General features: G+C 54.9%; 1 protein-coding gene across 1 annotated transcript; it reads left to right on the forward strand.

Annotated features, from left to right (window-relative positions):
• Positions 1–2,784: 2,784 nt before the first annotated feature.
• SNRNP200 (small nuclear ribonucleoprotein U5 subunit 200) lies at positions 2,785–26,276 on the forward strand. Its single transcript, XM_017831878.1, has 45 exons — positions 2,785–2,829; positions 3,370–3,533; positions 4,152–4,323; positions 4,893–5,085; positions 5,291–5,346; positions 5,900–5,998; positions 6,203–6,355; positions 6,799–6,898; positions 7,238–7,374; positions 8,088–8,171; positions 8,396–8,569; positions 9,537–9,674; positions 9,793–9,948; positions 10,369–10,539; positions 11,217–11,410; positions 11,932–12,055; positions 12,379–12,528; positions 12,840–12,950; positions 13,564–13,695; positions 14,075–14,263; positions 14,679–14,876; positions 15,315–15,467; positions 16,509–16,589; positions 16,950–17,033; positions 17,443–17,549; positions 17,626–17,744; positions 18,112–18,266; positions 18,527–18,716; positions 19,026–19,199; positions 19,671–19,831; positions 20,069–20,296; positions 20,634–20,825; positions 21,330–21,508; positions 22,000–22,151; positions 22,786–22,894; positions 22,993–23,101; positions 23,301–23,490; positions 23,592–23,756; positions 23,920–24,041; positions 24,313–24,456; positions 25,085–25,261; positions 25,343–25,503; positions 25,594–25,675; positions 25,758–25,850; positions 25,938–26,276. Exons 1-45 carry the CDS (start codon positions 2,785–2,787, stop codon positions 26,079–26,081), a joined length of 6,411 nt encoding a protein of 2,136 aa, XP_017687367.1. The 3' UTR covers positions 26,082–26,276.
• Positions 26,277–26,507: the final 231 nt, after the last annotated feature.

Genomic DNA, 26,507 nt, shown 5'->3' on the forward strand with positions numbered 1-26,507 from the left:
GGGGGAGGGACGGCTCGGGGGGGCTCGGCCGAGGCAGGAGCGGCCGTGAGGGGCGGTGAGGGGGGGGAGGGACGGCCCGGGGGGGCCTGGCTGAGGCGGGAGCGGCCGTGAGGGGCGGCGGCGGGTGCGCGCCGCGCGGCTCCGCGGGGACACGCCCCCGCAGTGACGTCACGTGCGGAGCCCCGCGGAGGGGGCGCGGGTCGGGTCGGGTCGGGTCAGATCGGAACCGCTCGGGTGGGATCGGAACCGCTCGGGTGGGATCGGATCAGAACCAGTCAGGCTGTACTGGAACCAGTTGGCTCAGCCCAGCTCAGCTCGGTTCGGTTCGGATCCAGGACCAATCAGGTCGTATTGGAACCAGATGGCTCAGCCCAGCTCAGCTCGGTTTGGCTTAGTTTGATTTGGATCAGAACTAGTCAGGTCGGATCCAGAACCAGTGAGCTCAGCTCAGCTCCGCTGGGCTCAGCTCAACCCGGCCCAGATCAGATCGGATCAGAACCAGTTGGGTTGTATTGGAACCCATTGGCTCAGCCCAGCTCCCACAGCACCCCCATCATGGCCCGGTGGGATCAGAACCTGTTGGATCAGATCAGAACCAGTCGTGTCTGTTTGGAACCACTTGGCTCAGCCCAGCTTGGTTCAGTTGAGCTCTACTCAGCTCTGCTGAGGTCTGATCACAACCAGTTGGATCAGATTGGAACCAGTCAGCTCAGCTCAGCTCAGCTTGGCTGGGCTTGGCTCAGTTTAACCCGGCTTTGCTCAGCCAGGTTTGGATCGGGTCAGATCGGGTTGGATTGCATGGGAAACAGTCGGCTCAGATTGGATCAGAACCAGTTGTGTCAGATTGGAACTAGCTGGGTCAGCTTAGCTTGGCTCACCTCAGTTCAGTTCAGCTTGGCTCAGTTTAACCTGGTCTTGCTTAGCCCAGGCCTGGCTCAGCCTGGTTCAGCTCAGTTCAACCAGGCTCAACTCAGTCCAGTTTGGGGTGTCCTGGTTTGGCTCAGCTCAGTTCAAGTCACCTTAACCAGGCTCAGCTCAGCCTAGTTTGGTTCAGCCCAGCTTGGTTTAACCCCACTTGGCTCAGCCTGACTCCCTGTGGGTGGGCACAGGGGTCACCAAGAGAGGCACGGGGACATTTTGGGGTGCCCCACATCACCCACATCCCACTGAGGGGGGTCCCACCTCCTGGTCAGCCTCTTCTGGGTCCCTCTGGGCTGTGCCAGCACTGCAAACCGTCCCAAGAGGCGGTTCAGGGCTGGACCTCCTGGCAGGTTCCCCCTATATGGTACCATCGACTGTGCCCATGCCCTGGGGGTGGCCTTGTGTCCGGTGGCTCCCACAGCAGCTCCAGCATGGCCTGGAAAAATTCCCTGGGGAGAGGGACAAGAGGTGAGGGAGGGGCCAGTGTGTGTGCCCACGTGCCTGTCCCCGGTGCCATCCCCAGTGCTGCCATGGCCCCAGTGCCACCCCTGGAGCCACCCCCAGTGCCATCCCTGGTGCCACCCACTGTTGCCATGGTCCTGGTGCCATTCCCTGTGCCATCCTCAGCCCTGGTGCCCCTGGTGCCCATGGCAAGGGGACAGTGCCAGCAGCTGGGCCATGCCTGCTTTGTGTCTGCACAACCGGCTGGAATAAAGGAATTAGAGCAGCCACCTCCCGGCCCTGGCACGGGGCCCTGGCAGCTCCTGCCACCCTCCCGCGGGTGGCACAGGCCGATGGCATCCCACTGGACACAGCACTGTGGGCATGGGTGAGTTCGGCCCAGCTGGGACCTGACTGGGACACCTGCCCAGTAATCCTGCCCGTGATCCATGCCCAGGGTACTTTTCCTGGATACCTGCCCAGGGTTCCTGCCCAGGGTTCCTGCCCAGAGTCCTTGCCTGGGTACCTGCCCAGGATGCTTTCCCAGGATCCCTGCCCAGGAATCCTGTCTGTGGTATTTGCCCGGGATCCCTGCCCAGGATACCTTTACAGGGTCCCTGCCTAGGATACTTTCCTGGAGTACCTGCCTGGGCAAGGGTGAGGGAGGAGGACGATGAGCTCCAGGTGGGCACTGTGGATGTGGTGGCACAGTTGGGTGACCCCCAGGAACTGGAAGGGGAAGGTGCCGTGTCACTGAGGGGCCTCAAAACCCCCGCGGTGATGTCCCTGCTGGGGCAGGGCCAGGCTGGCATGGCCGGCGGGCACCACTCCAGGCGCTGGCATTGGCACTCCTCCACTAATTAGCGGGGCAGAGATAACGAGGGCGCAGCGTCCGCGGCACGCGTGGGGTACACAGCACGAGGCCGTGGCACCGGGAGCAGGACAGACGCCTGGGAGGAGCAGAGGAGATCGCGGGGGGCTGGCAAGGTGGGCAGCATCTCGCGAGGCCCTCCCGCGTCCCCTCACCGCGGAACGGGCAGGGCCAGGAACAGGTGGCGTGGCTTACTCGGGAACAGCCAATAGGAAGCGGTGAACGGAGAGCTGACCCCGCCCCTGCCCCGCCCCTGCGTTTTCAAACTCTCCGCCCCACCCACACATCTGCTGGCCAGTCAGAGCGCGGCGGGCGAGCAGATAAACCAATCATAGCCATTTCTCAGTGCCGGGGGGCGGGGTGTAGCTCGCACCAACCAATCAGAGTGGGGTGGGCGCGGCCTTGCGCTCCCGGGGTGCGGACGCTTTTCCGGGTCAGGCGGAAACGGCGGCGCGACCCGGAAGTTCCGGCGCGGCGGCGGTGCGGCCTCGTCCGGCCCCGGCTCCGGTTCTGACCCTGGTCCCGGCCTCGGCCCCCATCTCGGCCCCACTATGGCGGACGTGACCGCCCGGAGCCTGCAGTATGAGTACAAGGCGGTGAGTACGGGCCCAGTGCCGTGAATCTTCCCCCGGTACCGTCAACCCCCCTCAGCGCCACGGTGAGACCCTCTGACTCACCTCAGTCCCTCCTTCGGGACCCCCCAGGCCCCCCTTAGCCCCAGGTTGGGACCCATTTCGGGATCCCCAGCCCCCCCCCCCTCCCATGGAGGGACCACTCCAACCCCCTCGGCCCCTTGGTCGGATCTCCAGTGGGACCCCCTGACTCCCTCAGTCCCATTTCAGGATCCCCTGACCCTCCTTAGCCGCACATTTGGGACCCCCGGTGTCCCTGAGCCCCATTTCAGGACCCTCAGCCCTATAGAGGGACCCCTTTCAGGACCCCTCTGACCCTTCTCAGCCCTATTTTGGGACCTCCTGACCCCCCTCAGCCTCATTCTGGGACCCCTCCCAGTTCCCCTCAGACCCAATTTCAGGATCCTCATCTCCCTGAGCCCCATTCCAGGGTCTCCCTGCTCCCCTCCCAGCCCCATTTCAGGGTTTCCCTGAGCCCCCCTGACCCCGTTCTCCATTCCCCAGAACTCCAACCTGGTGCTCCAAGCCGATCGGTCCCTGATCGATCGCACGCGCCGAGACGAGCCTACGGGTGAAGTGCTGTCACTGGTGGGGAAGCTCGAGGGGACCCGCATGGGAGACAAGGCCCAGAGGACCAAACCCCAGATGCAGGAGGAGAGAAGAGCCAAGTGAGTGGGAGCTGGGCCTGGAATGGGAATTCCTGTCCCCAAACAGGATTTTGGGGGGTCACAGAAAGGTTTGGGGTGGGAGGGACCTTAAAGACCATTGGCCTGACACCAGAGCAGGGTCCAGCCTGGCCTTGGGCACTGCCAGAGATCCAGGGGCAGCCACAGCCTCTCTGGGAATTGCATCCCAGCCCCTCCCCACCCTCACAGGGAGGAATTTCTTCCCCATATCCCACTCAAATCTCCCCCTTTTCAGTGGGAAGCCACTCCCCCTTGTTCTGTCCCTCCATCCCTTGTCCAAAGTCCCTCTCCTAGAGCCTCTTTGGGCACTGGAAGGGGCTCCAAGGTCTCCCCGCACCCTTTTCTTCTCCAGTGTTGGGAATATTTGGAGGTGGAAAACGTTGTGGTGATGTGAGCACAGGGCTGGAGACCAAACCCCCCCAACGTGCATGTCACAAACACAGTTTTCTCCACTTGGAGTCACTTGCTCTGTGTTAGGAACTGAAAATCGAAGGGGAGAAATTAAAATCAATCAGTTTTACCCCTTTTTTTTTGAAATTAAGGAGCCTTGTGGTACTTTGTGGCTCTGACTCCATGTCCCGCTCCTGCTCCTGTCCACAGGAGGAGGAAGAGAGACGAGGACAGGCACGACATCAACAAGATGAAGGGCTACACTCTGCTGTCCGAGGGCATCGATGAGATGGTTGGGATCATCTACAAACCCAAGACCAAGGAGACCCGTGAGACCTACGAGGTCCTGCTGAGCTTCATCCAGGCAGCCCTGGGGGACCAGGTGAGGCTGGGATCGCAGCCTGGGTTAGAGAGATCCAGCCCTTGGATTGGTTAATCTATCCCTGTCATCCCATGGGTTCATGGAGATATGGAATGGTTTGGGTTGGAGGGACAAGATCATCCTATTCCACCCCCTGCCATGGGCAGGGACACCTTCCATAGACCAAGTCCCATCCAGCCTGGCCTGGAACACTTCCAGGGACCCGGGGACATCCAATATTTCTTCCCAATATGGAATCTAAACTAGCACATGGAGTGGTTTGCCTCGGCAGGGACCTTAAAGACCATCCAGTTCCATGGGCAGGGACACCTTCTGCTAGACCAGGTTGCTCCAAGGCCTGTCCAACCTGGCCTTGGACACTTCCAGGGATCCAGGAGCATCCACAACTTCTCTGGACATCAAGAAAAGTTGTCCTTCCCTTTTTTTTCCTCTGTTGGTGCTGCTTTGGGGCTTGGGGATGTTCCGATGGTGATTTCATTGTGCTGAAGTGGTTCTTTGGTACTTGGGGGGCCCAGAAAGATTCAAGACTTTTTCCATATTGAATTCCCTGCTTGTCACCCCTTTCCCAGCCCCGGGACATCCTTTGTGGGGCAGCTGATGAGGTCCTGGCTGTGCTGAAGAACGAGAAGCTGCGGGACAAGGAGCGTCGGAAGGAGATCGACCTCCTGCTGGGCCAGACGGATGACACGCGGTACCACGTCCTGGTGAACCTGGGCAAGAAAATCACCGACTATGGGGGGGACAAGGAGATCCAGAACATGGGTACGGGACTTCTCCGGCGGTGGGGCCGGGCAGAGGGGTGGCTGGTGCTGTTGGCACACAGGGAAACGCTTTGGGGTGGTTTCCAGGCCCCCAAACCAAGTTATTTTGGTGTTTCCGAGGTGTGGATGTGGGTGGGATATGGGTCTGGAAGTTTTGCATGTGTGGCCCAGATTCCCTGCTGAATTCCCTCCCCTCTTCCCTGCAGACGACAACATCGATGAGACCTACGGGGTGAACGTGCAGTTTGAGTCTGATGAGGAGGTAGGAGATGAGGCTGGAGGTGGCTCCACAGGGACCACATTTGTCCCATTTCCCTCTGTCCCATTCAGAAAGGGGATGTTGGCTCAGGCTGGGACGTCTCTTACGGGCAGAACCTGGATTATTTTAGATGCCACTTCCCAGCCTGGGGAGGATTTGTGGCTTATCCTACTAATCCAAGGCTTACCATGACTCAGCGTGATGGGAGACAGATGGTGACATTTAGATCTCGTGGGGAAACTTGACAGATGGAAAAGAGGGTTTTGGATGCGCTGGGTGGAGGTGTTGCACAGAAACGCTCTCCAGGATTGGTTTTGGAAAGGGCTGAGAGAAAAGAGGGATAAATAGAGGATTGTTGGAGGAGTCACTGGCAGATCCTGTTTAGAGTAGAAATACCACGTGGAGCATCACCTGAGCTGCAGCGCCACGTTCCCGCTAAAAGCACAAGTCAGGCTGTTCCCCTTGGGAATGAGCTGCCAGATGAGTCATTCTTGCCAATGAAAAGCTGCTCTTTGATGTTTGGAAGAGCCACTTACCAGATTCCTGCTTTCTACAGGAAGGGGATGAGGACATTTACGGGGAAGTCCGTGACGAGGCGTCGGACGATGACATGGAAGGGGACGAGGCTGTCGTGCGTTGCACCCTCTCAGCCAACGTGAGTCACATGGAACGTGGGCTTGGGATCATCTGGAGCAGGATTGGTGATCCTGTTGGGTTTTGGGGGTGGAAAGGAGCCTTGGAGTTCTCTGAGTGCAGCCAAAATGGGTGTTCAAGAATGAACATCCCTCTGACACCCCAAACTCTGGCTCCACCACACCAAGGCCACAGGGAAATAATGTTTTTTTGGGCTTTTCCCAAGCTCGTGGCATCGGGGGAGCTGATGAGCTCCAAGAAGAAGGATCTGCACCCCAGAGACATCGATGCCTTCTGGCTCCAGCGGCAGCTCAGCCGCTTCTACGATGACGCCATCGTGTCCCAGAAAAAGGCAGATGAGGTGCTGGAGATCCTGAAGGTCAGTGGACACCTGATCTGTGGGATCACAGCGGCCTTGAAGTGTCTGTCTTCCTGGAAGGCAGGAATTTGCCCCAAAAATTTAGGTTTCTTCACATTAGATTGAGTTGTGAACGAGACTGGACTAGGCTGGGCTTAGTCTTAGTTCACAGGGATCTCTTGAGGGGGAGGTGGTTGGGTTTGTGTTGGTGTTTGCTGGGAGATCAGCGTCCATGGCATCTGTTTCCCTCCTAATTCTGTTGCTGATGTGTTTTGGGCATCATGGCCTGGTGGGAAAAGAGGGAATTAGAGGGAAGGTGAGATTGTTATTTCAGGCTGAGTCGCTCAAACCTGGCCTTGTTTGCCGCTGCTGTTGAGCTGCTCTTGCCTTCAGTTTCATGGAAGACAGGGATCCAGGGTCTGTGGGCACAGAGATTACTGGTCATTCCGTATCTCTTCTCCCAGACTGCCAGTGATGACCGGGAATGTGAGAACCAGCTGGTTCTACTCCTGGGCTTCAACACCTTCGACTTCATCAAGGTCCTGCGGCAGCACCGGATGATGAGTGAGTGACCTTCGTCTTCACCTCCACCTCTATCTTCACTTCCTTCACCTCCTTCACCTCCACCTTCACACCTCCACCATCACCCTCTGCCATCACCTTCCTCTTCCCTTCTGCCCTCACCTCTACCTCCCCTTCCCTTCCACCTTCTCCGCTACCTTCACTTCCACCTTCACTCTCACTGTCAGCTCCTTCTTCACACCTCCATGTTCATCTTCCCCTCCACTTCCTTCTCTTCTGACATGATTCCGCCACAGTCTAAGGCTTTTGAACTGTTGCCTTGGGAAGGTTGGACCTGTGTTTGTCCCTTGTTTGGCTCACCCTCGCTCCTGTCCCCCCCAGTCCTGTACTGCACTTTGCTGGCCAGTGCCCAGAGTGAAGCTGAGAAGGAAAGGATCATGGGCAAGATGGAGGCAGATCCGGAGCTCTCCAAGTTCCTGTACCAGCTGCACGAGACGGAGAAGGAGGATCTGATCCGGGTGAGCTGGGGGGAAGCTGGGGCAGGATGGGGGATTGGCTGTGGACTGTCTGGGTTGGTTTGGGTGGGAGAGAGGAGCTGCTGACCGAGCTGGAACCCCCAGTCCGTGGGAAATGCTGCTCAGAAAGGACAATCTTTTCACCACTTCTTATTTTTGAGGTACGCAGGGCTCTGCTTTCCCAGGAAAAGGGTCATGTCAGCAACTTCCACATTTATGAACTGTCTTCAAGTGTCCTCTTTCACCTCTGGCCTCCCCCATATGAGGCTCAACCCCTCTGGTTGTCACCTCTGCTTCTCTGGGGCTGGAATGGGACACTGAACCTGATTATTGCTGTGCAGGATGACCCCTGCTTGACCTTTGCTCTTCCAGAACTGATTTGGGGGTTGTTTTATGGGATTAATACTACATTCCTGGTTTGTGGCTGGAAACTCCCCTGGTTATGTTGTGTATTTGGTGTCTCTGGGATTGGGAAGTGCTGCTGGCTGCGTTTTCCCTTCCTGCTTCCCTTCTTCTGCTCTCCCAGATGTCACATTTATGTCCTGGCCTTGAGGGCACTGGTTTTTCCTGCCACAAATGGTTTTTCCTGGTTCTGTGGATGCCTATGCTCAAAGGGAATGGGGGCACAGGACCTGCAGGGTGTGACAGGAGCTCCTGGCAGCCCATGGAGGAGGCTCAGACTGTTCCCAGGGCTGATTCCTGGTCTCTCCCCACAGGAGGAGCGGTCCCGCCGGGAGCGTGTGCGGCAGTCCCGCATGGACACGGACCTGGAGACCATGGATCTGGACCAAGGAGGAGAGGTAAAACCCTTGGATCTGTTCCCAGTCTTCCTGAAACATGCTCAGTCAGAGCAAAAAGGGTATTTGCAGTAACATGAGCATGAAGATACCATGAACAGGCCCTGATGTGCTCCAGAGGCGCTTTCCAGCTGGATGCAGTAGCTTTTCCTTTCCTTTCATCCCAGGATGAAAACACCAGGAGAATGTTGTTCCCTAACCTGTGCCCCTTTCCCATCTGTCTCCAGGCACTGGCTCCACGACAGGTGCTGGATTTGGAGGATCTGGTGTTTGCCCAGGGCAGTCACTTCATGGCCAACAAGCGATGCCAGCTCCCGGATGGATCCTTCCGCCGGCAGCGCAAGGGCTACGAGGAGGTTCATGTGCCTGCCCTGAAACCAAAGCCTTTTGGGGCTGAAGAGGTTGGTGACCTGTCTGTTCTCACTTACTTAGTACTGAGGGACACCTTGGAGCCCTTCCGGTGCCTAAAGGGGCTCCCAGAGAGCTGGAGAGGGGCTCTGGACAAGGGATGGAGGGACAGAACAAGGAGGAATGGCTTCCTACTGGAAAAAGGGAGATTTGGGTGGGATATTGGGAAGGAATTCCTCCCTGTGAGGGAGTGAGGGCCTGAGATGGAATTCCCAGAGAGGCAGTGTATGCCCCATCCCTGAAAGTGTCCAAGGTCAGGTTGGAGCAATCTGGGATAGTGGAAGGTGTCCCTGCCCATGGCAGGGGTTGGAACAGGATGACCTTTAAGTTCCCTCCCGACCCAAACCATTGTGTGAGTCCCTGAGCTGTTGCTGATGCCGTGACAGACACTTCCTGTGACTCAGCAGCTTTGATGTGGCTGTTCCTCTCTCTCACATTCCCTGCAGACCCTTCTTTTCCACGTGTCTGAAGACACTTCCTGATTTCTGGTTTCCCACTTGTGGACTGTTCATCCTGTGCAGTGGTTTCCGTTTTGGGGCTGCTCTGCCCCGTCCAGCTGCTCTGCTGAGCCCTCAGCTCTGCTTTTTCTCTCTCCTTCCCGTGTGGGCTGGAGCTGTGTGATTAATTGGGATAAATCCCTTCTTTTGATCCGTGCTGGAAGCACCAATGTGGTCTGATCTGTCCCACCACAGGAGCACAGCAGGGATTTGATCTTCTGATGTGTAGTCAGATATAACTTAGCCTGGTTGAAGTGCATGTGTCTACTAATGAGCCCTGTTTGATCCTTCCTTAACCTGCTCCATGATCCCAGGGCACAGGGATTTTCCTCCCATCTGGAAATAAGACATCCCTGCTGCTGCTCACCAGGCTGTCCTCGAGATCCCACATCTGCCCTGCAGCCTCTGAGATTGTAACAAAGGCTGAACTCAATGTTTTCCCATTTTTCTCCCCACTTTTCAGCAATTGGTTTCTGTGGAAAAGTTGCCCAAATACGCCCAGGCTGGATTTGAGGGGTTTAAGACCCTGAACCGTATCCAGAGCAAACTGTACCGTGCAGCGCTGGAGTCAGATGAGAACCTGCTGCTCTGTGCTCCCACGGTGAGATCCCGGGATTCAGGGCCTGTGTGAGGGGAACCCACAAGGATGATGACTTTGGGAGACCCTTTCCCCTGAAGAAGCCAGGGATCTGATTGGATTTGGTGGTGTTGCCTTCCAGGGCGCTGGGAAGACAAACGTGGCGCTCATGTGCATGTTGAGGGAGATCGGGAAGCACATCAACATGGACGGGACCATCAACGTGGATGATTTCAAGATCATCTACATTGCTCCCATGAGGTCCTTGGTGCAGGAGATGGTGGGAAGCTTTGGGAAGGTGAGGACAGGTTTGGTCCTGCCCGTGCTGGAACATAGGTGAGGGTGGGTGGATGTCCTGTGCTGGGAGGCACTTTGAATTTGGGGAGCAGTTTTGGGCTCCTCATGACAAAACATTGAGGGGCTGAAGCGTGTGCAGGGAAGGGGACGGAGCTGGGAAAGGGTCCAGAGCACCAGGAGCAGCTGAGGGAGCTGTGGGGGCTCAGCCTGGAGAAGAGGAGGCTCAGGGGGGACCTTCTCGCTCTCTGCAACTCCCTGACAGGAGGGGGGAGCTGGAGGAAGTCAGACTCTGCTCCCAGGGAACGAGGGACAGGACAAGGGGAAACGACCTCAAGCTATGCCAGGGGAGGTTTAGATTGGATATAGTGAAAATTCCTTCATGGAAGAGGCTGTCCATGTTTGCCCTGTGGTTTCCTCCCAGCGCTTGGCCACATACGGGATCAACGTGGCCGAGCTGACCGGGGACCACCAGCTGTGCAAGGAGGAGATCAGCGCGACCCAGATCATCGTGTGCACCCCCGAGAAGTGGGACATCATCACCCGCAAGGGAGGGGAGAGGACCTACACCCAGCTGGTGCGACTGGTCATACTGGTGAGCAGCACTAGGGCCTCCAGAGCCCTGGCAGGGAGGAGGAGGGGGGTGGGGAGCACTGTGTCCTCCATCTCTGTGGTTCCTGAACATGTGTGAAGGTGTCTCTTGGTTCTGGAGACACTCAGGCTTTGAGCCCTGTGCTGAGCTGCTCCAGTCCACAAAAGCCAAGGAATCACCCCAAAAATGGATGAGGTTTTCCAGAGAGGTTGTGGATTGCCCATCTCTGGAGGCGTCCCAAGTTTCCAAGACTGGGAATCAACAAGTTGCTCCACTTGTAGGTTTTTGGGATGAAAGGTTTGAAAGTATAATTCCCTGCTTAAAGAGGACTTCTAAGAAAGATGGGGAAGAGGTTTTGGAAAGGGCCTGTAGGGTCAGGACAAGGGGGAATGGCTTCCCCTTGCCAGAGGGCAGGGTTAGATGGGACATTCCTTCCCTGGGAGGGTGGGGAGGGGCTGGAATGGAATTCCCAGAGCAGCTGTGGCTGCCCCATCCCTGGAAGTGTCCAAGACTGGATTGGATGGGGCTTGGAGCAACCTGGGATAGTGGAAGGTGTCCCTGCGCATGGCAGGGGGTGGGACTGGATGGCTTTAAGGTCCTTCCAACCCAAACCATTCCACAATTCAATGAAAGAGGCAGTTTGGAGCAGGGATAACCCTGTTCCCATTCCCTCTGTGCAGGATGAGATCCACCTCCTGCATGACGACCGTGGCCCCGTCCTGGAGTCCCTGGTGGCCAGAGCCATCCGGAACATCGAGATGACCCAGGAGGATGTGAGGCTGGTTGGCCTCAGTGCCACCCTGCCCAACTACGAGGACGTGGCCACATTCCTGAGGGTGGACCCAGCCAAAGGCTTGTTCTACTTTGATAACAGGTACCTTGGAAAGCTTTTCCAGCTGGACTTACACCTCCCTCCTTCAGCAGCATAGAGTGTCCATCTGTCAGATGGTGCCAGGGCCTTACCAGGCCTTCAGCACATGTTTAGTTGCTCTTTGATGGGTCATTAAAAGCATTTTTGGGTCTAGAGCAGTTAAATACATCCCCCAAATCATGTTCCTGCATGGTCATCCCTGCAGGAAGGTGCTGGGAGAAGGCAGAGAAGCTCTGCCACCCCTGTGGGCAGCAGGAGCTGCTGGAAGGAAGCCTAAACTAGGATGATGGTAGTTCCCAGAACACCCTCTTTGCTCCCTGAGTAGCAAATGGATTCCAGGAATCAGGAGGGATTGTGGCTGGTCCTTATGGCTCAGCTAGAGCCATCAGAGCTCTGAGTACATCAAGGCACAAAGGAGTTGAGCTGGCCAAAAAGCAGGATGCCTTTGGATACCTTTTGACCTTTGTGGGAGGGTTTTTTCTCTCATTTTCTCTTTGATGGGTTGGGTTTTTTTTCCCCCACAGCTTCCGCCCAGTGCCCCTGGAGCAGACCTATGTTGGCATCACAGAGAAGAAAGCCATCAAACGCTTCCAGATCATGAATGAGATTGTTTATGAGAAGATTATGGAGCATGCTGGGAAGAACCAGGTTGGAGACTTCATTCTTGACACACTTAATCCCCTCTGAGCTCCTGTTGCTCTGGAGAAGCTGCAGTAGAGGGGAGGTCCGTGAGGGGAGAAGGAACAGTTTTCTCTGTGCCAGCTCTGATTAATGTAGGGATAGTCCTTTTAGGATGAGGGAATTTTGGTGTGCTGCCCTATTAAATCAGGAGCTCTATGTGCAGCCACATCTGGATTAATTCCAGGTCTCTCCTTACCCTGAGCACCAGGAACAGGTTGGGTTGGGCATCTTTTTCAGGAGCTGCCACAGTGATTCCTTGCTCAGTGATGTCTCATCTGCTTGTTTGACAGGTCCTGGTATTTGTGCACTCCAGGAAGGAGACTGGGAAGACAGCCAGGGCCATCAGGGACATGTGCCTGGAGAAGGACACCCTGGGCCTCTTCCTGCGGGAGGGCTCAGCCTCCACCGAAGTCCTGAGGACGGAAGCTGAGCAGTGCAAGGTGAGATTGGATAGACTGGATTGGATACTGGGGAAATTTCCTTCATGGAACAGGCCATTCAGCCCTGGCACAGGGGTGGAGCCCCCATCCCTGGGGGGATTTAACATCCCTGGGGATGTGGCACTTGGGGACATGGGTTAGGGGTGGCCTTGGTAGTCCTGGGGGAATGGTTGGACTCGATGATCTTAGAAGGCTTTTCCATTATAAACATCCTACCAGTTTGGTGCAGATTCACAGCCTTTCCCCTGGGATGCTCCACCTTGTTTTCTCCCTGGGTAGAAACCCCAGAGCTGGTTGTGTTTATGCCACAGAACCTGGAGCTGAAGGATCTCCTGCCCTACGGCTTTGCCATCCACCACGCCGGGATGACCCGCGTGGACCGGACGCTGGTGGAGGATCTGTTTGCTGACAAGCACATCCAGGTGAGCCAGGAGCACTTCCAGGAGGAGTCATAGCTTTAGCCAGGGCAGGCTCTTCACAAAAAACACAGTCTGTGTTTTCCAATGGCCTTTTTGGGGCAAAATCCCGAGGATCAAGGGTAGCCAACCCCATCCCACTCTGCTGCTGGAGGCAGCCTTGACTTTCCTGAAGAATAGGATCCAAATAGAGACTTAAAGCATTTGGTCAGGAGAAGAGAGGGCAGGGATTTATCCCCTTGGCCTGGCTGATTTTTCTGAAGAGTAGGAATAAAATAGGTAAAAACATGTGGCCAGGAGGGGAGAGGGCAGGAATTTCAGGTGATTTCAGCCAGAGCTCTGTCCCAGAGCTGGTTCCTCCTCAAATGCCACTTTGGCAAAACCTCATCCAAAATTTCCTGGCCATGGGATAAATGGAAGGATTTTTTTTTTGGTTTCTCAGAAAATTTGGGTAAAGATCCCTCTGTTCACCTCTCCTTCCATGCTCAGCTGTGAAGACAGTCCCATTTCCCAGTCTTTATCCCTTTTGTACTTGTCTGGAGTTGGGCCCAGCATTTAGATCCATGTTTTCCTTGGGAAGAGGTTTGTACCTGGCTTTGATCGCTGTTTTTTCCTGCAGGTGCTGGTCTCCACAGCCACCCTGGCCTGGGGGGTGAACCTTCCTGCCCACACCGTCATCATCAAGGGGACTCAGGTGTACAGCCCAGAGAAGGGGCGCTGGACCGAGCTGGGAGCCCTGGACATCCTCCAGGTGAACTTCTGGGAACAAAGAAACCACCAGGACCCCGGGGCAGGATTTTCCCTTCCTCGGATCCCACATTTAAAATCTCTGTTTGTGTCTTCTCCGTGCGCTCGCTCCCTATTCTTTCCTGTCAGACAGTCCCTGTGTTCCGGACAAATAATTCCTCCATAATTCCTTGCCCAGACACATCTGAGCTATTTCCATGTGTCTCCTGCCAGCTGGAAGTAGCAGCAGGCTGAGCAATCTGGCAGAAAAGCCCCAGGGCATGGCAGCAAAGAGAAATTCCTTGTTTGATGGTTGAATTTGATGATCTTGGAGGTGTTTTCCAACCAAAACAATGGAATTCCAAAGCTTTGATGTTTTGCTGACCTCATTTTCCCATTTTCAGATGCTGGGACGTGCTGGGAGACCCCAGTACGACACCAAAGGAGAGGGAATTCTTATCACATCCCATGGCGAGCTCCAGTATTACCTGTCCCTGCTCAACCAACAGCTCCCCATCGAGAGCCAGATGGTGTCAAAGCTCCCGGACATGCTGAATGCAGAGACTGTCCTTGGGAATGTCCAGAATGCCAAGGTGAGTGGGAATCTCTGCTTTCCTCAGGGATTTGTGCCCTTGGTTAGCACCCAGTGGGAACTGGGAGGAGATAAGAGATTTGGAGCTATGGTAATTACTGGGTGGGGAATCAGGTGCAGACTGGATGCTTCTGTCACTGAGAGTGAAGTTTTCCATGTGGAAAAGGACACTCAGGGAAAAATCTGCATGTGGAAGATGGGTGTTTTTTTGGATTTTAATTCCTTAATATTTTTCTGGTGCAGGAGAGAAGCTGTGGGTGGTCCTGATGGGCTTCCATGCTCTGGTTTAGTGTGATCCAGTGGGATCGAGCTGGGATCAGGCTCTGTGTCAGATCTGGAGCACCTGGCTCTGAGCTGGAACATCACCTGTGATTTCCAAGGGCTGTGTTCATGGGATGGTGTTGGTGTTCCCTCAGGATGCAGTGAACTGGCTGGGCTATACCTACCTGTACATCCGGATGCTGCGCTCCCCAACCCTCTATGGAATCTCCCATGACGACCTGAAGGCAGATCCGCTCCTGGACCAGCGGCGCCTGGATCTGGTGCACACCGCGGCCCTGATGCTGGACAAGAACAACCTGGTGAAGTACGACAAGAAAACTGGGAATTTCCAGGTGAGGCAGCCCCTGGGGAAGGTACTGGGAACCAACAGAGCATCCCCTGGCTGGGAGAAGGGATACAGTTAAACACGGATCTCAAGGAATGCCTCTGGGCATGTCTGTGGTTCCAGGGAGGTGGCACAGGATAACACTTGGCCCTGGGATAACACCTGGGATAACACCTGGCCCTCAAACCTGCTTTGTGTTTGCTGCTGCCTCCTGGGCAGATTCCCATTCCTGTTGCATTTCCGTTGCTTCAGAGAGAGTGAGACAAGAAAGGGGAATTAGGCACCAGGAAAAACAGCTTTCCTGGGAAATCAGGAATCAAGAAAAGCAGCTTTCCTGGGATGTTTGCAGCCTAGGAGTTTTTCCTGTAGCCATTTTCCCTGCTGCAGCCCTGTTCTCATCCAGCCTGTGCCAGGAGCAGTTGGAATCTGAGCCTTGTCCCCCCAGGTGACGGAGCTGGGCCGCATTGCCAGCCACTACTACATCACCAACGAGACCGTGCAGACCTACAACCAGCTCCTGAAACCCACCCTGAGCGAGATTGAGCTCTTCCGGGTCTTCTCCCTGTCCTCGGAATTCCGGAACATCACTGTGAGGGAGGTACGGAGCCAAACAACAACAACAAAACTACAGGAGAGCCAGAAGCAAAAGAAGATGAGGGTCCCAGAGCGGTCAGGGAGAAAGATGGAAGGATATGGGATCAATCCTGCTTTTTTTTGCCCAAAGAACTAGGATGCAATGTATATTTGCAATAGCTGATCCATATTTTCCTAGTGTTTTCCAGTGTTTTCTATCCAGGTCTTTTCTGATCGAGTTCTCTCATCCTCTGTCATCCCAGTTTCTGTTCATAGGATGTGCATTCCTGACTTCAGGAAGTGCATCCTCACTTTCAGGATGTGCATCCCTAATTTCACAACCATTTTTAATGCCAAAATCTGGCTGGAAAAGCTCAGGGAAGGAACATGTTTGTTTTTTCTCTGAGGCCTTTCTTGGAAGCATCACCCTGTGAGGGAGCAGGTTAAAGAAATAAGGAAAGACATGATTGTGAGGAAAAGATTCCTATGAATAAAAGGAGCAATGAGAGACCCAGAATATAGAATATATAGAATATAAAATATTTTTAATACTTGGAAGTATTATTGATCTTCCACTTCTTTCCAAGTGATTCCAAGCTGGAAATTGGAATCTTCAGAAGTTCCTAGGAGAGGAAAAGACTGATGAGCAAAACAGACATGAGCCTGTTTCCCAGGAAACAGGATAAAAACCTTAGGAATTATTTCTCTAGAATTCATTTCTAATCTTATCAGACTTTTATTTAGTAAGGGGGATCTGGAATTGGTGAGTTTAATTTCTTCAAGAGTCGCAATTCTCCTGTTCCCCCCCTTCCCGAGTCATGGCTTGAGCTCTCCTCTAGGGAGTGTTTGCTTGGAAGGACCTCAAAAGATCTCCAGACCCTTTTCCACTGGAACAACCCCCTCCCAGCTTTGTGAAGGCAGGAAAAGTGTTCAGACGAGGCAGAGAAAAGTGGGGAAAATATGAAAAATCTGCCTGTTCTGGGTGACACAGATCCTGGTGCTGCAGGAACAAAGCAGAGCTTTCCCTGAGGGACCATCTCATCCCTCCTGCCTTGTTTTCCTGCAGGAGGAGAAGCTGGAGCTGCAGAAGCTGCTGGAGCGAGTTCCCATCCCGGTGAAGGAGAGCATTGAGGAGCCCAGTGCCAAGGTGAGCCCTGGAGGGGCTTCTCTGCCTGTCTAGAGGGGAGCAGGATCCTTGGGAGAGAGCTGGCATAGCAAATTCCCCCCTGGGCAAGGAATTCTGCTCCCTTCCCTCTGTGGGACATCCTGGATGTGTCTGGAATGCTCAAAGAGCCGCAGGTGCTCCATGTCCCTGGTTGGGGACAGCCAGTCCCATTGGTCACTGCTGTCCTGCCGTGTCCATCCCAATCCACTGGTATTGGGCACCAAGAGGGGAGCTGAGAGAGGGAATCAGGTAGCAGGAAAAGCAGCTTTCCTGGGAAATATGGCACCAGGAAAAGCAGCTTTCCCAGGATTTATCTTGAGAGCCTCTCCTTGTCCTTCCCAGATCAACGTGCTCCTGCAGGCCTTTATCTCCCAGCTGAAGCTGGAGGGGTTCGCCCTCATGGCTGACATGGTGTATGTGACCCAGGTGAGGAGTGAGCATGTTCCCTTAGGATCTGTCTAATCCCACAACTCTTTCCACCTCAGACATTGAGTTTATGTTCAAAAATGCCTCTGGAAATCAGAGCTGGGAGCGGTGGGAAGGTGTAATTCCTGTCAGGATGGGAATGAGATCTTCATGGGAGTCTCCGGTTTGGAATCACAATAATTAAGGGGCTGCCCCTGGATCCCTGGAAGTGTTCAAGGCCGGGTTGGACGGGACTTGAAGCAACCTGGGATAGTGGAAGGTGTCCCTGCCCATGGCAGGGGGTGAGACTGGATGGGCTTTAAGGTCCCTTCCAGCCCAAACAATTCCATGAGTTTTAGCTGGTCAGGAACTGGGGTGGGAAGGAGGGAAGGGTGGGATATGCTGACACAGAGCTGCTCCATGCCCACAGTCGGCCGGGAGGCTCATGAGAGCCATCTTTGAGATCGTCCTCAACCGGGGCTGGGCCCAACTCACAGACAAGACCCTCAACCTCTGCAAGATGATCGACAAGCGCATGTGAGTGAGGAGGTCTGGGGAGGTCCTGCTTCCAGGCTTCCCAGGGTTCCCGTGTCTGATCCGGGTGTCCCTGCAGGTGGCAATCCATGTGTCCTCTGCGCCAGTTCAAGAAGCTGCCTGAGGAGGTGGTGAAAAAAATCGAGAAGAAGAATTTCCCCTTTGAGCGACTCTACGACTTGAACCACAACGAAATCGGTACTGAGGCATGGGAAGGGGCTGCCTGTTCCCACCCCTCCTTTGGGAAGGGGTGTGGGACACTGGCACAGCTTGTCCAGAGGGGTTGTGGCTGTCCCTGAATCCCTGGAAGTGTTCCAAGGCTAGGTTGGAGCAACTTGATCTAGTGGAAGGTGTCTCTGCCCCTGACAGAGGGTTGGAGTGGATGGGTTTTAACCCAAACCATTCCAATTCCATGTTTTGATGCAGAGGGAGGGCTTGTTCCTGGTGAGGGTCTTGGTACAGCTGGAGGAGGGCAGAGGCTTCATCCTGGTGCCTTCCAGCTGCTGGGATTGCTTGGAATCCTCAGTTTGGGAGCTGTGGTCACGGTGTCCCCTTTTTCTTGCAGGAGAACTGATCAGGATGCCCAAAATGGGCAAAACAATCCACAAATATGTTCATCTGTTCCCCAAACTGGAGCTGTCCGTGCATTTACAGCCCATCACCCGCTCCACCCTCAAAGTGGAGCTCACCATCGCTCCTGACTTCCAGTGGGATGAGAAGGTGAGTTCTGCCTCCAAACATCATCAGGGTGGCAGGGAAAAGGGGGAATTTGGGGGCTGAGTTGTGAAAATCATGAGGGAAAATACTCTGGTTTAAAAAAGGGCATTTTTGGGGACTTGTTTGTGAAAATCATCAGAGTAAATACCCTGTTTGCTGGAAAAAGGGCATTTTTGGGTCTGGGTTGCTGTGGGACAGCTGCTGGTTGTCTGGAACTGGGGGCTCTGGGCTGTGCCCTGAAGGTGAGATCTGTCCCTGCTCAGGTCCACGGCTCATCCGAGGCCTTCTGGATCCTGGTGGAGGATGTAGACAGTGAGGTGATTCTGCACCACGAGTACTTCCTGCTGAAATCCAAGTATGCCCAGGACGAGCACCTGGTGACCTTCTTTGTGCCTGTGTTTGAGCCACTGCCCCCCCAGTACTTCATCCGGGTGGTCTCCGATCGCTGGCTCTGTGAGTCCCCTCACCCCAGAGCACCCCAGTGCTTCCCCCAAGGGCCTCAGGGGTTGGACAATCCTCCCCCTGAGTGCTTTTCTGGAGGAAAAACCTCCTGGAATCCAAGTGACAACAGAACTGGAGGACCCATTGACAGCGGGAGTGCAGGGGTGGAGCTGTGGGAGTGGGTTTGGAGGGGAATATGTTTGTGCAGGTAGGGAGGGAGCCATGAAAAGGATTTTGGAGCTGAAAATATGGTTTTTTGTGTAGAGATGGACCCATGGGAGTGGTTTTGAAGGTGAAAATGTGTTTTTGTGTGTGTGACAGCCTGTGAGACCCAGCTGCCCGTTTCCTTCCGGCACCTGATCCTCCCAGAGAAGTATCCCCCCCCCACAGAGCTGCTGGACCTGCAGCCCCTGCCCGTGTCAGCCCTGCGGAACAGCGCCTTCGAGAGCCTCTACCAGGACAAGTTCCCCTTCTTCAACCCCATCCAGACCCAGGGTGGGTGTTTCACTTCCTTCAAGCTGCCCCCCCAGCCCCATCCAGCCTTGTTTTTGTGGGATTTATCCGTGTGAAGTCAGGAATTTCATACCAAATGATGTCTCCCTCAACCTCCTGGAGCCTGCGAGGTTTGATGTCTCAAAATCTTCCTCCAGAGGATCTTTGGCACATTCCTGAAGCAGCAGATTTGCTCCTGGATGCTGTGCCCAAACTTTTCCAGCTCTGCTGCTTGCAGGGATGAAGTTGGGAGCTTCCCTCTTGGAGTTTCCCTGCCTGGAGTGGGGAATTCCCACTTGGGAGCTCCTGTCACAGATTAGAACCTGTTTTGCTCAGTGAATCCTAGGCTAAAACTCCCTAAACAGCCTTTTCCGGAGCTCCTCTTGTGTAGGCTGGATCCAGACCATGTTTTCCCATCCCATTCCCAGAAATCCATGGGGATTTTCACTGAACTGGTTGTCCCTGTGTCCCCAGTGTTCAACACAGTTTACAACAGCGACGACAATGTGTTTGTGGGAGCCCCCACGGGGAGTGGGAAAACCATCTGCGCCGAGTTTGCCATCCTGAGGATGTTGCTCCAGAATTCCGAGGGACGCTGTGTGTACATCACTCCCATGGAGGCCCTGGCAGAGCAGGTGGGTCCAACATCCTGGGAATACCTGGGGCCTTATCTTAGCTTTGATTTCCATCCTCATCCCCTGTTTCATTTTCCTCATCCCTTCTTTGCTGTCACAACCCTTGGGATAACTCCAGAGTTATCTGATTATTGTGTCCTCCCTGAGGGAGCAGAGGCACTATCCCACTGCCAGCCTGCATCAGGAATTTGGTAGGAATTTGAGGGTAACAGCAGCATCTTTCTCATTCGTTGGCAGGTTTTCATGGACTGGTACGAGAAGTTCCAGGAGCGCCTCAACAAGAAGGTGGTTCTGCTGACGGGGGAAACCAGCACCGACCTGAAGCTGCTGGGAAAAGGGAACATCATCATCAGCACCCCGGAGAAGTGGGACATCCTGTCCCGCCGCTGGAAGCAGAGGAAGAATGTCCAGAACGTGAACCTGTTCATCGTGGATGAAGTGCACCTGATTGGGGGGGAAAATGGGGTGAGTTGGGGAGGGGAGAAAGTGCTTCTCCTTGGGGGATGTCCCTCATGGTGGGTGGACTGGTGCTGTGTCCAGTCTGGATCAGCTTTTCCTGCTGGGAATGGGGTGGATTGATCCTGTATCCAGGTCCAATCAGCTTTCCTTGCTGGGAATGGGGTGGATTGATGCTGTATCCAGTCTCAGCTCAACTTCCCCAGCTGGGAATTCTCCCATGGGCTGGCATAGGAGAGCTGTATCCCTTGGGAAGCTCAGGAGGGGCATCCCCTGGAATCTCCCACCTGTCCCCAGCAGGGAGCTCTCTGTGTCCCCATTCCCACTCCAAGGTGTGTCCCCACAGCCCGTGCTGGAGGTGATCTGCTCCCGGATGCGCTACATCTCCTCTCAGATCGAGCGGCCGATCCGCATCGTGGCCCTCAGCTCGTCCCTGTCCAACGCCAAGGACGTGGCCCACTGGCTGGGCTGCAGTGCCACCTCCACCTTCAACTTCCACCCTAACGTGCGCCCCGTGCCCCTGGAGCTGCACATCCAGGTAGGGATGGGAATGGCACCCGTGTGCCTCCTGCCCCGGAGGGGGATGGTGCCTTGGGATTGTTGTTAATTCTTGTTGTTGTTAATAATCCCTTGGGATTGTTGTTAGTTCCTGTTATTGTTAATTCTTGTTTCATTGATTCTTGTTAGTAATCCTTTTGGGATAGATTAGAGTGAAAGGACACTGAATGATTGGGGTTTATAAATTAATTAATTAATAAAAATATAAGTTATTATTTTATTATATTGCATTGTTATATATTATTGCAATTATTATTGCCTTCTTTGCTCTGACACACAACCCTTGTTCCCAAAACTGTCTCCTAGTCCACATTAACTAATCACTGATACAGGTAATTAAGGCAGCTGGCACAAGACTATTAATATATTTTATAATGTGGTTATCGTGTGATTATGTGATTATAACGTGACTATAATGTGATTATAATACAATATCTATATTTTTAAAGAAAAAGTAACTGTTTTGGTGACTCTCCCTGGACAGGGCTTCAACATCAGCCACACGCAGACGCGGCTGCTGTCCATGGCCAAGCCTGTGTACCATGCTGTCATGAAGCACTCGCCCAAAAAACCCGTCATTGTCTTCGTGCCCTCCCGCAAACAGACCCGGCTCACGGCCATCAACATCCTCACCACCTGTGCCTCGGATGTGCAGCGCCAGAGGTGGGGACATGGGGCTGGGGGGAACATGGGGCACCTGGGGGGGGACATGGGGCGCCTGGGGGGACATCACAGGGGGACTCGCACCCCAGCGAGGGGCTGGAGCGTGTCCAGGGAAGAGGACGGAGCTGGGGAAGCAGCTGAGGGAGCTGGGGGGGCTCTGCCTGGAGAAAAGGAGGCTCAGGGGGGACCTTCTCACTCTCTGCAGCTCCCTGACAGGCGGGGGAGCTGGGGGGGTCGGGCTCTGCTCCCAGGGAACAAGGGACAGGACAAGGGGAAATGGCTTCAAGCTGTGCCAGGGGAAGGTCAGGTTGGATATTGGGAAATTCCTTCATGGAAAGGGCTGTCCAGCCCTGGCACAGGGGTGAAGTCCCCATCCATGGTGGCACTTGTGAACATGGTCAGTGGTGGCCTGAGCAGCACTGGGGGAACAGTTGGACTCAATGATCTTACTGGGTTTTTCCAACCCAAACCATTCCATGGTTCCCGGGCAGGTTCCTGCACTGCGCAGAGAAGGACCTGGTGCCGTACCTGGACAAGCTGAATGACAACACTCTGAAGGAGACACTGGTGAACGGGGTTGGGTACCTGCACGAGGGGCTCACGGCCATGGAACGACGTGTGGTGGAGCAGCTCTTCAGCTCTGGTAAGGGGTGGGGTGGGGACAGGGCCTGGAACCCTTTTCCTTGGAGCTCAACAGTGCCCAAAGTCTTGGGACTGGAGATGACACCTTGTCCAAGCTTTGTGGCACTTCTAACAGAGACCTGAGAGCCCCTTCCAGAGACTAAAGGGGCTCCAGGAGCTGGAGAGGGACTTTGGACAATGGCCTGGAGGGACAGGACAAGGAGGAATGGCTTCCCACTGACAGAGGGCAGGGTTAGATGGGATAGTAGGAAGGAATTCTTCCCTGTGAGGGTGGGGAGGGGCTGGAATGGAATTCCCAGAGCAGCTGTGGCTGCCCCTGGATCCCTGGAAGTGTCCAAGGCCAGGTTGCACAGGGCTTGGAGCAACCTGGGATAGTGGAAGATGTCCCTGCCCGTGGCAGGGGGTGGAACAGGAAGATCTTTAAGGTCCCTTCCAACCCTAACTATTCCATGATTCCATGATCCTCTACCTCTCACATCCAAAAAATCTGCCATCTTAAACATCACCCCCCACCTTTCCTGCACCTCCCTGTATTCCCAGACCCCTCTGGGGAGCACGGAACCCCACAGATCTCTCTCCCCCCCAATTCCAGTGCCCTGCAAAAATGCTGAGCACCCTCCCTGTTCCCCTTCCAGGCGCAGTCCAGGTGATGGTGGCCTCCCGCAGCCTGTGCTGGGGCATGAACATCGCGGCCCACCTGGTGATCATCATGGACACCCAGTACTACAACGGCAAGATCCATGCGTGAGTGGAGCCCCCCAGTCCCACAGGGCCTCATTCCTGCCCAAGGGGATCCCTGGGAGCTCTCCTTGGAGCTCTGCTCACCCTCTGTCCCTGCCCAGGTATGTGGATTACCCCATCTACGACGTGCTGCAGATGGTGGGCCATGCCAACCGCCCACTGCAGGATGACGAGGGCCGTTGTGTCATCATGTGCCAGGGGTCCAAGAAGGTGGGTGAGGGCTGGAGCACGTTCCTGGTCTTCAAATATCTTCCTAGGGTGTGGAGGCAGATGTTTCTCTCCCAGCTGATGGTTAACCCTCACTCAGAGCTGTGGAGATGACCCAAACCCTCCCAATAGCGCTGTGACCTGGGAGTCGCTCTGGGATTTTGGAGGTTTATTTACCCCTTCCCTCCTGCCCTGGCTGTAGGATTTCTTCAAGAAGTTCCTGTACGAGCCCCTGCCAGTGGAATCCCACCTGGATCACTGCATGCACGACCACTTCAACGCTGAGATCGTCACCAAGACCATCGAGAACAAGCAGGATGCGGTGGATTATCTCACGTGGACCTTCCTGTACCGTAGGATGACCCAGAACCCCAATTACTACAACCTGCAAGGTGGGCAGAGAGGGCTGAGGGTATCAGGGACCCTCTGCCTGTGGGCTCTGCAGCTTTTTTTGCCCTTCCTGTAAAGTCTCTGAGCTCTGCTGTACCCACAGGTGTGTCCCACAGGCACCTTTCAGATCACCTCTCCGAGCTGGTGGAGCAGACCCTGAGCGACCTGGAGCAGTCCAAATGCATCAGCATCGAAGATGAGATGGATGTGGCTCCTCTGAACCTGGGCATGATTGCTGCCTACTACTACATCAACTACACCACCATAGGTGAGGGCTCCCCAGGGACAGGCACCACACCTGCCTTCTGTCCCTGATCCAGTGCCGCAGGTGACAGAGAAGGTGCTGTGGGTGTGTAAAACTCCATCCTTTTGCCTCTTTTCTCTGAAAAAAATTAGTGTTTTCGTGCTGTCTCCACTCCTTCCTTCCCCAGAGCTCTTCAGCATGTCCCTTAATGCCAAGACCAAGGTGAGAGGGCTCATTGAGATCATCTCCAACGCCGCTGAGTACGAGAACATCCCCATCCGGCACCACGAGGACAACCTGCTGCGCCAGGTGAGGCTCAGGGGGGAATTTCTGAACGACTGGACATGGTGCTCAGTGCTCTGGGCTGGGTGACAAGGTGAGGATTGGTCACAGGTTGGACTCAGTGACCTTGGAGGTCTCTTCCAACCTAATTAATTCTGCAATTCTGTGATCTCAGAGCTCTTTTCCATCCTAATTAATGCTGTGATTCCAAAAGGTGGTTTCTCTGCATCACCCTAGGGATGGAATTGTCCATGTTTTCGGGGTAAAGCACTGATGAGTTAATCATTTCTTCCCACAGCTGTCCCAAAAGGTCCCCCACAAGTTGACCAACCCCAAATTCAATGATCCCCACGTCAAGACCAACCTGCTGCTCCAGGCCCACCTGTCCCGGATGCAGCTGAGTGCGGAGCTGCAGTCAGACACCGAGGAAATCCTCAGCAAGGTGGGGCTGGGGGACCCACCAAAACCACTCTGTCACTGCCCTCCACAACTGGACAGGGGAGAGAAAATATAGGGAAAGGTCCATGAGTTGTGATAAGGACAGGGAGAGATCCCTCATTAATCACCTCCATGGGCAAAACAGACTCGAACTGGGGATAGGAATTGAATTTATTACCAACCAAATCAGAGCAGGATAATGAAAAGTTAAAGAAGTCTTCAAAAAACACTTTCCCCTCCCTCCTTCCCAGGCTCTCCCTCCTACCTCCAGAGATGGGAATGGGGGTCACAGTCAGTTCATACCATGTTGCTCCTCCTGCTCTGCAGGGCTGCTCCTCTCACATGTTCTCACTCTGCTCCTCCCTGCACCCAGTTAATCTGTGCCATTACTTTTTCCTTAAACATGTTATCCCAGAGGTGTAACTGTCATTCCTGCTGGGCTCAGCTTTGGCCAGTGGTGGGTCTGTCCTGGGTCTGCTGGAATTGGCTCTACTGGACATGGGGCAAACTTCTGGCAGTTTCTCACTGAATCCAACCCTGTAGCCCCTCCGCTACCAAACCCTGGGCACACCAACCCAACTCCCCGTGTCACCGTCTCCACCCCTTAACCCGTTCCTGTCCCCCATGTCCAGGCGATCCGGCTGATCCAGGCCTGCGTGGACGTGCTGTCCAGCAATGGGTGGCTGAGCCCAGCTCTGGCCGCCATGGAGCTGGCCCAGATGGTCACCCAGGCCATGTGGTCCAAGGACTCCTACCTCAAGCAGCTGCCTCACTTCACCTCGGAGCACATCAAGCGCTGCACGGACAAGGTAAATCCTGGTGGGAGGAGCACCAGGGTCCTGCCCTCGGAGTGCCGGGAAGCTCCAGGCTGAAAAAATCCCTCCTTGCAGGGTGTGGAGAGCGTGTTTGACATCATGGAGATGGAGGACGAGGACAGGAACGCGCTGCTGCAGCTCTCAGATGCCCAGATCGCCGATGTCGCCCGGTTCTGCAACCGCTACCCCAACATCGAGCTGTCCTACGAGGTGGTGGACAAGGACAGCATCCGCAGGTGGGTGGCCTTGGGGTCCCTCCAGCTGGGTGGAACTTAAGGTCCCTCCAACCCCAACCATTCCACGATTCTGTGGTTCTGTTCCTGCAGTGGAGGGCCCGTGGTGGTGCTGGTGCAGCTGGAGCGTGAGGAGGAGGTCACAGGGCCTGTCATCGCACCCCTGTTCCCTCAGGTATGGTGACACTGGGGTGGCAGGTTGGGGAGGGGGGGAATTGTCCCCAGATCTCACCTGTTTGCTCCTCCCTCCCCCTCAGAAACGTGAGGAGGGCTGGTGGGTGGTGATCGGAGACTCCAAGTCCAACAGCCTCATCTCCATCAAGCGCCTGACGCTGCAACAGAAGGCCAAGGTGAGTAGGGGGTGGCACCGGGGGTGGCACTGGGCACCTTCCCTTCTGTCCCTGCTGCCATCCCAACACCTCCCCCTCCCCACCCAGGTCAAGCTGGATTTCGTGGCTCCAGCCACGGGGACTCACAACTACACATTGTACTTCATGAGTGACGCCTACATGGGCTGTGACCAGGAGTACAAGTTCAGTGTAGACGTGAAGGAGGCGGAAAGCGACAGCGACTCCGACTGATCCGAGGCCAGAGGATTCCCCCTAGAGCTCAGCCCCCCACCCCCAACCTCCACAGCACTCGTGTCCCCTCCCTTTGTGTTGTTTCCATGTGTTTTCCACGTGTTTTCCTTTGGTTTTTTAAAGTGTGGGTGCTTTGTACAGTGTTTTCTAGACAGGAGCTGCATGACAGCAACTGCAATAAATCTCGGGACCTGACTCTGTGCTGAAGGGGTGAGGAGGGGGGGAAAAAGTGTGATTCCAGACTCGCTGAGCTCTGCCTTCACCCTGAGGCTCAACAAGCTCATTAGCAGCACTAATTAGGACATTTCTGGGAAAACTATGATGATCCCAACACCTCAGTGCTTCCCCTTGGGTGGTCCTGTCCCCTTGTGCCACCTCATCCATGTCCAGGGAGCACTCACACCCTCTTGTGTCACTCTGAGGGTT

This window comes from Lepidothrix coronata, unplaced genomic scaffold, assembly GCF_001604755.1.
Source record: "Lepidothrix coronata isolate B3197 unplaced genomic scaffold, Lepidothrix_coronata-1.0 Scaffold197, whole genome shotgun sequence".
NCBI classification, from domain to species: Eukaryota; Metazoa; Chordata; class Aves; order Passeriformes; family Pipridae; genus Lepidothrix; species Lepidothrix coronata.

Bases quoted from the DNA above. Each gene is read 5' to 3' on its own strand.
- SNRNP200 (XM_017831878.1), top strand. From the start codon at position 2,785: ATGGCGGACGTGACCGCCCGGAGCCTGCAGTATGAGTACAAGGCG. The intron at 8,570-9,536 runs GTTGGTGACCTG...CCCACTTTTCAG, and splicing joins AGCCTTTTGGGGCTGAAGAG to CAATTGGTTTCTGTGGAAAA. The intron at 12,056-12,378 runs GTTGGAGACTTC...CTTGTTTGACAG, and splicing joins AGCATGCTGGGAAGAACCAG to GTCCTGGTATTTGTGCACTC.